The following is an 11,169-nucleotide window of genomic DNA, read 5'->3' as shown; positions in this document are numbered from 1 at the left end:
ATTATCAATGAATAGCATCATCACTTTGATAAGTATGTGATAAGCAAGAGCTCCCCCTAAATTTGTGTATTATTTTGAATTTGCATTTTAATGCAAATGCACAATCGATTAGGTTCATGGGATGCTCTTCCATGTCACATACAACTTGCTGGTGTGCATAGAAGATATGAATGCATTACAATGCACATAACAACAAACATAAGTGAATGATTATGACATAAATATCACAAGTTTATAGGAAACAGTATCAACAATTAAAAAGCGTATGATGGAACACCACAAATTTCAAGACAAACAAAAGATAGGACAAGTGTTTTAAAATGAGAAGAGCAACCAAAATGCAATACTCTCTCTTGAAGCCCTATGATCTATAACACTTCTCCCCCTTTGGCAAAAACTTAGAAAAATCTTGAAGGTATATAGAAAAGTGTCACTATGGGCATGATCTCCTCCATGGGGCGATGAAGCTGCATCGGTAGTCGTGGATGGAGTCAATAAGAGAGTCTTGGCAAATGCTTCAACAGAATCCTCTAGGCTGGTGGAGTTGACAGTCGAGGTACTGATGGAGGCAGGGTAGTAGCAATAGGTGAAGATACTGAGGGTCTCAGGTCCTGAATGGGCACAGCAGCAGATCGAGCCTGAGTCGTGAAGTGGGTCTAGAGTGGCAGTGTGGGTCTCTCATCATCATCATCTAAGCTCGGTGCAGGCACTACAACTACCTCTTGCATCAACTAGTTGACCATGGCGGTCAACTCAGTCACCTTGACATAAAGGTCATGAAACTTATTCTCCACGATCCTCTCAAGACTCTTCTGACTCTGCAAAATCTCGTTGATGTTCTTCTCCATACCCTCAATAGTGCTGATGAGACAAGAAATTTGATCCCTTTTTGTCTTGAGCACTTGAGCACTAGTGGCTCTATCTGCCTCTGCCTAGGCCCCAGCTTCAATATATTCTTGTAGAGTAGTGTCACACCCTATGTTTTGCCTTACTTTGCTAACTTAACATAGCTCAGAAATTAGGACCAATTGAAAATGTTGTGTAATTATGATGCTTGACTTGATTGTTGTTTGCTTGCTTGCTTGATTGTGTTCTAAATCACAAAAATTCTCCTTCTCTCAAGACTCATATCCTTGCTCCATGTCCTTGCCCAATGACTCATACCATGTGTATAGGACTTCAAATAATTTTTAGAAACATTATTTTGACCAAAAAGCACTTATTTCATTTAAGCTTTCAAAAACCCCTAAATTGACTTTTGCAGTACAAGTCCTCAAATTAGGGAAGATGTTATGCCCCAAATATTTTATTTGGATCCTATTATCAAAAAGATTTCCCAAAACCGCAAAATTATTATTTTAAAATTTATTTTCCTATTTTATTTAAATACCTTTTTTTGAGTCCAAAAATGGTCTTTTATAGGGAACAATTACTTTAAATGATTTCAAAATATTTGAGAAAATGTAGGGACACTCAGTGGACATATATTTTCCATATATAAGAGGTTCAACACATGGTGATGTTCAAAATATTGGACAAAACCCTCCAAGACCCTTTTTGACTATTTCAAGATTTTGAAATATTTCTATAAGAAATATTCTCAATAAATTCCAAGAAAATTCTAGAAAGTCAAACATCATGTATGAGATGATCTTACTAAGTTTCATCCCGATACAAGTTGATTTGATTTACCAAAATATCCCAAAACCCTGTTTGTCCAAATCCAAACTTGAGCAACTTTACATTGCCAAGTGTCTCCCATTATTCTCAAACTTTTTGTACATGTTCTAATACCATAATAATGCATCCACACCAAGTGGTGCATCAAGGAGAACATATCCACTTGTCCAAATCCCCACAAAACCACTTCTGTTGATTTCTAGAATTGGGGATATTTGCATTGTCTAGTTTTTCCAATTGATCCCAAACTTTTTGGGCATACTATACTCCTCAAATAATTTCACCACACCAAGAGGTGCATTAGGAAGTAAATAATTGCATAGATGGATCTAAGAAAAACCATTTCTGCCCATTTCTAGGGTTTCCAAAGTTTGTATTTTCGACTTTCATCAAATAATCTCAAATTTGGTGATCAAGACCATTTAATATTACCATTTACCTGTGGTAAATATCAGGGCCTTTGGATAACCCTAGATTCCCTAGGACAGCACCAAACACCTTCATCCATAAGCTTGTGGGCAAGCAAAGATGACCCAAAACGATTCTCCTTGCCTCCAACTTTTTACAACAATATTTTCCAATCCTCTACTCAAATACTTGGGGGAGGGGGACTCCCTCACTTTCCCCTTTTCTTTACCATGGCAGCACCTCTTTTACCCCTCTCCTTCCATTCTATTCATGCAACTGTCCCCAAACTTTACCACAACCTCATTTGCATATTGATACATCTATCCAAGCCAAAAGATGGTATGCTCATGTGGAAACCATGAGCAAGCCCTCTAAACCTACACTACAAGAAATAAGGTCAATTATGACTCCCTATATTGGTCATTGATTCGTCATTGTTGTTGTTGATTGACCTTTTTTTGACCAAATTTACAAGGTCAGCAGTTGGCCGTCAAGAATGAACAAACTTGACCTTTCTAAAAAATTTGGTCATAGATCTCTATTGACCAAAATTTTCATTTGGTCATTACCTATTTGTGTGCGCCACGTAGGATCTGACGTGGCTGCGCTGACATGGCATTGTTAGTGACCAAATGGAATCATCATAAATTTCATAGCCCAATTCAATAATCTGGTATACATGGGCCTCCACCAATACTATTGTATTATTAAAAATGTATAAATTGTTTAGGCTGATGCATTATTTTACCAAAAGCATTTATATCTCAGGATAGGCTCATTAAAAACAAGTAGAAGATTGCAAATTAGTTGTATATATTTCATTTCAGTAGCACATCACATGAATTACAATACATCATCCATCGACTCCTCTACACATAAAGGTTCAAGGCCCAACAAGTGCACGACAAAATAGTTCTACAAGTACAGGTGTACAGAAAAAGGACCCAACAAGTGCATAATCACACATCAACATAGTTCGACAAAGATTGAATGAGAAGCACAAGTTTTTGTTGATCACACATAACATCAATGATAAACAAATCTTCTTGTTCCCTCCTCCCGTCCTGTCCTCTACTTCTTCTGGGTGCTTCAAATCATCCTAGTAATTAAAATAATCAAACATAAGAAAGCATACAAAATAATCAAATGATAATGTGTGTGCATGGGTACTTCTTTACTATGCTAGCATACTCTCTTTTTTATTTTCCTGTATCACATAAATTCTTCCCATTTTGTGAAATAACGTTGGGCAGTAAATGATTGTTATTCATGAAAGGAGGTATATACTCTACTGCATCCAGAGAAAAAAAAACTCAACATATACTCCTTCCAAAATTAAGTAGCACATAATTCATTAGAATGTAGTATATACTTCTTCAAAAAATAGTAAACTCTTTTTGATGGCATAATACTAGGCTCACGAAGTATATACTGTCGAGATAAAAAATAGTAAGAGCTATATACTATCACGCACCCTACAATATATACTATGGAAATTAGGTGGTATATACTTCATTTCCGTAATGGAGAATGAGCGCATACTAATACCAAAAGGATAGAGAGAAAAAAATGTAATTTAGGAAATACATGGTATATACATATGCACGCTTGTAGTATATACTTGATCCTCTCAATTGAAAAGGAAGAAAAGGCGGCAGATACTATGTCATCATTAATTGTACTCTTGAAATACCAATTTTTTTAACAAGATACTGCTCGTGTTGCTCATACAAGATATAAAGCACTGAAACCTACAACTATAAAAGGGTGAACATGCATGTTCGGTTGCTCGTTAAAAAATCTAACAACCATGCACACGATCAATTCTGTTATGCATGTAGCGGTGGGCTGTGCAACCATTAATGGATATATATTCAATTTAAAAAATCAAGTGGATAAACCTATTGGATAAGGTGGGAGTACATACTCTTGGGAGTACAAAAGAGGAGTCCTACCACAACATTGGACCACGCATGAGACCAAATCTTATCGTCCATGTATAACTTCTGTAGTCTAGCCTGCATGTATATGCTCTGCCCCTTCGCCATAATCAAGTCATCTAGTTCAGCACTTAGCATAAAATAAATATAACTGAGCAATGCAAAGACCTGTGAACTATTGGAAGTTAAGTCGGTTTTCTATTGGTCTTTTTGTGGTTGGCCTATAAAGGATCAAATAAGGCGATGAAAATTAAAATTAAAACAGGGAGAAAGAACAAAAGAATTTGAGAAAACTTATGGTACATAGATCCGTTTCTTCGACAGATTCAGATTTTTCAAGTGAGAAAACTTATGGTGCATAAATACCTTAAGAACATACAAAACGCACCTGAAGCTCCTCGGGAGTTTTCTCCTCAAATACAATACCAATTAGTTGGCAAGTGACCTGCATGAACAATATTTATGAATTTATGTGAAACTATTAAGAAACCATATATGTATTTTATTCATTTCAAGCATCACCAGTATTAGCAATATTCTTAAAGTGTGTCAGCCTATATCATTATGGGTGTGAATGGTTGCCAGAGCCAACCAGCATGAGGGCTACAACAAGGTTGAGCAAGTGATTGCCTCTTAGGATGCAAGAGTGGTTGCCTAGTTTACACTCTACATTTCCCATTAAAAGCTTTGTGCTCAACCTGGTCGTGAAGAGAAGTTGTTTGGTTTGCTGGATATGTGTTGGTTATGACCCCTGGAGTTGAGAAAGAATATAACGCCAAACTTTAGTACGGTATGTATTATTTTGCCTTCACGGCCTTCATTTTTTTCTTAGTAGCCATTATGAAACCTCACTCTACGCTCACCAAGACTGTCCCTCTACGTCGGGTCCTGGAACTACTCACACTCTCTGGTATTCTCCGCATTTTGTTGTGTGGCCTTTTATGGTTAGTTATTATTTAAATCATTTAACTATTGACATGGTTGAAAAGGCAGATTTCATTGTCCTCTCAATTAGGTACCAAAACAAGAGAAATTTTCATATGGGATGTATGTAAATACATAACATTAATGTGCCAACCATGAGTTCGCCAATTTACCCTATGTAGAGAAATGTAACCATCACAATATGTCAATAGAGGTTCTATTCCATGATTACAGCAAGTGGTCACTAGGTAAGGCCAATGCATTCGAAGCGTATTCTCATAGATCCTAGACATTTCATTCAGTAAGCTATTTAAGGTGAACTCCAACCACCAACACCACTGGACAAAGATATTAGCGTTATTTATGCTATAAATACAATATCCTATAGGCACAAATCTCCCTTTCCGTGTATCATCGACCATCAGCATTGCAATTGCACCATGTAAGTTTCAATACATATCTGATCTCCATACAAACCAGCACTGGAGAGCACTGAATCAGAGGAAGAGAACATACCCTTCTGCAGCCGCCGAGCCGCCTCGCCAAGATCTGCCGGTCGTCAGTAGGGCTAGCACATCGAGCCACAAAGCTAGCTAGCATGAGATTCAAGGCAGAGTCGGGCCGGCAAAATCCGGGGCCCTGTACAAAATGAAAAAAAGGGGCCTATGTCAAAAAATAATGTACTAACGAGTAGGAACGGAAGTTAATCGAAAAGAAGGATCCGATAAGTACCTGGATGCTGGAGGAGTTGGTCACCGATCTACTCGATGAGACGTCATCGATGAGTCTGAATTTTGAGAGAGGATGCGAGGAAGGCAATGGCGGCCAAATTATATGTATTTGTAAGCTAAAACAATTAAGCATGTCTCGGTGCTTATGCAGCTCCTTGTCGGTGCTGCACAACATGGAAGATCACTTAAGAGTGGATTTGTTTTTTATAACAGGTATACATTTTGAAATGTATCAAGAGAAGTTATATTGTGTAGCAGCATATGTATAGATATCTCGATATCAAGCAGAGCTGATTCTGATAACTGATAAACTGGTGTTAGTGTCTGTACCAAAGTAACCAGCGCACACCATATATCATACATACCATCGTATAAAGCATACATATTAGCAGGGTAAACCACTCCAAATGTTTTCTCGTAAGAAATGAATCACCACACATGTATGGATGTACTTAGTATCTTCTCCCTGTGCAGCTGTAATCAATTTCCTCTTTCTCTTTTTAACTATGACCCACGCAGGCGAAGCACAATTGGTGTAAAGTGTGTACATGAGAATTGTGGCTTAGGCTGAATTATGATTCTAGGGTTACCCTAAAATCGTGTCGACATTATTTATAGAAGTTCGTTAGGTTCCTACACCATTGTACCACCATTTTTGGTTTCTGCATAGTGGATTCTCAGACAGTCAAAATGGTGAGTGAATCTGCAGGAGGTGACTAGCTAGCTAGGAACAAGCGGCAACGCAAATCGACCACCTATCAATCGTCCCTCTTGCATGCATTTGGGCCAGAGCTGGTAATAAGCAGAGAAAAGAGTGAGCGAGCGAGTGAGCGGGCGAAACGTACATGGATTTGGGGGGAAGCCTGGCGAGCATCCCCTGGAGGGTGTCGAGCCTGGTCCCGAGGATGGTGATCTTGTGGCAGATGGCGGAGGTGTGGCGCATGGCCTCCGGGCCGGACTGCGGGAGCGCGGCCCGGTCGGCGACCATGGAGGCGACGTCGTCGGCCAGGCGCGCCGCCTCGTCGTGCTCCCGCACCCACGGATCCGCGGACGACGCCATCACCGGCAGGGAGATGGACCCTATCGGCTCTTGGATTTGGCCGTGCAGAGAGGCCGTGGATCCGCGGACGACGCCATCGCCTGCAGGGAGAAATACCCTATCGGCTCTTGGATTTGCGATGAGGGTCGCTGGATCACCTCCCCCGCGGCGATGCGGTTCACCACCGACTCCTCCAGTCGCCGGATGCGGGGCTGCTCTCCGCCCCCGGCCCGTCGCATGGCGCTGCGTCGTCGACCTCCATGCCCATCGTGCCGCGTCTGGGGACCGGGCGGAGGAGGTGGGGAATGGGGAGGCGGAGACGGCAAAGGTTCCGTCGATTTGGGGACGAGGGGTGGATCGGCCGCCATAGGTCGTGGGGGGGAGAGAGATGGGGATCGCCAAGAGAGATGGGTTGTGGGATTTCTGTCTTTTATTTTTTTTCTCCTTTTTTCACTTGGGCAGCCAGCCTATCACGTGCGAGGCCACGGATCCCTCCCAGAAACAGATCCTAGCCATTCATTCCTCCTACATCCAACGCTTCAAAACCCTCCCCTCATTCAACACATCTCTATCACTTTTTTTCTTCTTCTTTTTCAATAGGTAGCGCTTAATGACCAATTTGTGCAATAGTATCATGACCTAATGGACGCAAAAGGTCATAACGTTATGGGCTTTGAACCCTCTTAGACTTGCCATGACTAATTTCAAAATTTTGGTCATGAATCAATGACCAATTAAACCACCGTCATTTTTTTGGGTCATAATTGAGCATTTTTCTTGTAGTGCTAAGATTTGGTAACAAATGTGGCCCTATACTACAAGTGCTAGCTACCCTTATCTCCTAAGGCTAAAAATTGATGTGTTTGAAGTCCTTGCATACCTAAGATCTCTAGGCAAGGTTTATCCTAAATACCCTACAGTAAAAACCTTTTTGTCAAGCCCCAAGTTTGCTGCTGCAAACTTGCCCTGTGTTAAAAAACACATCTACCCAACTCCATTCCCTTTGACACTACCCCAGAGCACTCAAGCACCCGTGCCTTGCATGCGAGACATCGTTGGCCGACCAAAAAGAGGCCCTGGATATGCCTTGGCGTAGTAACCATGCTTCTGGCATGCAAGAACGACGCTCTGCCACTTGTCTCCGTCCTTTAGCTCAAGTCTTGCAGTCGGAAAGCATCCCAGTGCGCCAGGCATCTCCCCTCAACCTCCCACGCCCCTCCCGGACGCCAGGATGCAACCAAGGGAGCCTAGGCATGCGCGTGCTCGGCGCCCGAGGGCATCACGACGGCCACCCGAGCTCCTCTTCGTCGCCCTGCCTAAAAACCTCTCCTCGAGCCCCCACTTGTCCTCTCTCGCTCCCTCCTCCCTCTATGAACCTCCAGGGCCTCCCATTTTGCGCTCTCGTGCCCTCCTGCTCCTCCCATGGCCTGAGGTCGCCGCCTCGGCTTTTCTCAAATCTGCGCTGCCCCCGTGCCCTTGCTCTCCCTAGAACCCACCGGAGAATCTTCCGAATCGCCGCAGACTTCCTCGCGATTCGTTCCCTTCTTCCAGTGGCCGGGGCACCACACCTTTCATTGCCAAACTCCGCCTCCTTGGTTTCCCATGCTCTCGCCATTGTGTCTCTCCCCGATGGGCGTACACACCCAGGTGGGTGCGTCACGACGTATCGAGTGCGTCGGGAGCCAGCTCGCCCAAAGTGGTGACTGGAAGCGCCGGCGAGGGGCATCGGCATCGCCCCTGTCCGCCCCGAAGTCGCCTGTGGGAGGAAGAAGGAGACCTACTGGCAGGGCCCCCTCGTTAGCGAACCGCCGGTTGGGTTGAGGGCATTGAGTGGAAGCGGCTTCCACCGGTTGCGCTTTCCTGCGATGAGGGTGTACTCCTATGAGTACGCCTTCAATGTAGGCCCTCCCACGCACAACCGAGCTGTTGGTCCAGCCCATTACCTATCGTGTGGCTCGTGCGCGCTTTAGCCCCTTTAGGTAAACCTTTTTTTTTTTTCTGTTTTTGCAGAGACTTGTAAACGCCCAAGAGAAATCATATTAACTCCAAATATTATGATTCAAAATCCTAGATGTCTCTAAAATCAAATCCTATCCAAATATGTGCAGTGCACATTTTTCCAAAGAACTTTTCTATACTGTCAAATTTAAATTCAAATTTGAATTTTGAAAACCCACATTGCAAAATCCCTAGAGAGTCTAAATCAACTCCAAATGGAGTGATTAGAATTTCCAGAGGCTCTACAAATCATGAACTATTTTTCTAGCCATCGTTAATATTTTCCCCTACATTATTTCAGTTAGATCCAATAAATGGCACATTTTCCATTTATTCCATCTTATCAAATCCCTAGGAAATTCATACCAACTCCAAATTATTGAAACCACTTCCAAAAGTCTTGTAAAATCATTCCCTAAATGAGTGCCTCCACTCATTTTTTAAGAAATTATTTTCTGTTGACTTCTCGTAGGTCCAGTAATCCCTCCATTTTCACCTTTCAAAAATCCTCATTGATCCAGATCCAATGAAATCCCTTTGGTTATTCTTCTTATAGCCAGAGGTGTCCTATAAAAATAAAACTCCTAATTTGGAGCACTTTTATTTTATGCTTGTTGTGTTGGTTATATAGGGTGTTGCAACGATAGTTGACGAAGTAGATGAAGTGCTCGGAGTTGGACTAGAAGCCCGTGAAGATCTCGAAGACTTTGATGAACCAGGCAAGCAACCCCTTGACCATGACTTGAAACCATTTTATGCGTGTCATATGGCACTTTACTTTGTTGCATTTGAATCATGTCGAATTGGTGACCACCTTGGTGGGTTGTCTCCGATAACTCCTCATTAATACTTGCATTAAGCATGACCCTACCTTCCTATGAGGATTATGCGGGTGGGAAATAGTTAGGATGCTATATAGATGCTGCGCTAATGGGATGGGAATATGCATGGTGTCAGAATAAGGAATGATTTCAAAGACTTTTTGAAAACCCGTCGGGTGCCACAAATGCCCGAGGGAAATGGTGACAAGACTAGGTGACCACTTGAGAAAGAAGTGGTGTACCAAAACAAGTTGTGTGTGTATTTTCGAAAATGGAGAGATTTAAGATTTGTCGACCATCCCAATCTTACATGTGCGACCACGATACCCCTTTATGGGACGGGGCTTTGATGATTACCTTGGTTTATGCTAGCATAGTTCCTGCATTACTAGTGGCGGGAGTATCATGGTCACTCTTGATATGGGGTCGTGCCAAGAAGGGCAACCATGGGCTGTTTTCGCAGACACAGAGCACACCGTTGCATGCCCTCATGGATGGTATGATCTGGAGCGAGGCTTGTATGATGTACATCATGAGGGATGTCACCAGTGAGTGGACTCTTTGTTTAGTATCGGCATGGGAAAGACATTGTTCGGGTGCTTACCTCGGGTATGTAACATACCGCGAGTCGTGGATGACATGGAAGTTCCCCGAGTCTTGTGGGTACAGCATGCAAACCTCTGCAGAGTGTAAACTATTCAAATAGATGTGTCCAAATTCCACGACATTTGGGTGGTGCTTCTTAAACTACGTCTGGTGATTTCACAAACTTGGTGTGTGTGAGAGAAAGATAACACTTGAGCTAAGTGAGATGACTTGACATGATGAATGAACATGAGACGTTCAACCCCTGCTTACGATGATATCTATAACTTGTTCATATGGATATGTGCAACATGTTCATGCATGCCTTTACAACTTGATTGATCATGACATTGCACTCAAAACTAGCTTTCTGCAACTTACATACTTAGTGTTGTTTCATGCATTGTTATTGCCTTGTTCCAAACATGGGTTTCTTGCGAGTACATTCAAAGTATTCATTAGCTTGCCACTAGTTATTTTATTGGCCAGACATGAGAGAACATGATATCATGAAGATACATTGGTGACGTACGTGCGATCTAGGACGCTTCCCAAACAGAATGCATGTAGGGTTAAGGCAGATGGCATGGGTTCATGCTATTGATGAAGATATGTCATTGCAAATATATGAGGACTTGGCCCTAAAGGCCCTATTCGAGTAAAACAATAGGTAATGGATGTGCGACTCTTGTTATTCAGTTTTTGTGTGTTCAGTGAGCATTGATCCGTGGGATCATTTTGCATGTACATTGTACCAGTGAGGAAAGGATGATGGAGATTATGATTCCCCCATAAGTCGGGATGAGACTCCAGACGAAAAATGAAAAATGGGGAGGGCAAAAGATCCCACCACAAAAAAAGGGAAAAAATAGTGGAGGCGAGAAAAAAAGGAAGAAAAAAGGAGAAAGAAAAAAAGAAAAAAATGAGATAAAAGAGAGAAGGGGCATGCTAATTCCACACGTGTGCTTCAAAGTAGCGCCATGTTTTTCATATGGAGAGTCTCCTATGTTGTCACTTTCATATACTAGTGGGAATTTTTCATT

The 11,169-nt window shown here is 42.2% G+C and overlaps 1 protein-coding gene across 1 annotated transcript; it reads right to left on the bottom strand.

Annotated features, from left to right (window-relative positions):
• Positions 1-4,213: 4,213 nt before the first annotated feature.
• On the bottom strand, positions 4,214-6,743 carry LOC123397150. Its single transcript, XM_045091812.1, has 5 exons — positions 6,529-6,743; positions 5,685-5,847; positions 5,469-5,591; positions 4,417-4,473; positions 4,214-4,249 (listed from the first exon to the last, which is right to left on the bottom strand). The coding sequence occupies exons 1-5, from the start codon at positions 6,741-6,743 to the stop codon at positions 4,214-4,216; spliced, it is 594 nt and encodes a 197-aa protein (XP_044947747.1).
• Between the last annotated feature and the right edge of the window lie 4,426 nt (positions 6,744-11,169).

Source organism: Hordeum vulgare, chromosome 1H (genome assembly GCF_904849725.1).
Source record: "Hordeum vulgare subsp. vulgare chromosome 1H, MorexV3_pseudomolecules_assembly, whole genome shotgun sequence".
In the NCBI taxonomy this organism is placed as follows: Eukaryota; Viridiplantae; Streptophyta; class Magnoliopsida; order Poales; family Poaceae; genus Hordeum; species Hordeum vulgare.
The sequence above is the reverse complement of the archived record's forward strand: the minus strand, read 5'-3'. Positions and strand labels throughout refer to the sequence as shown.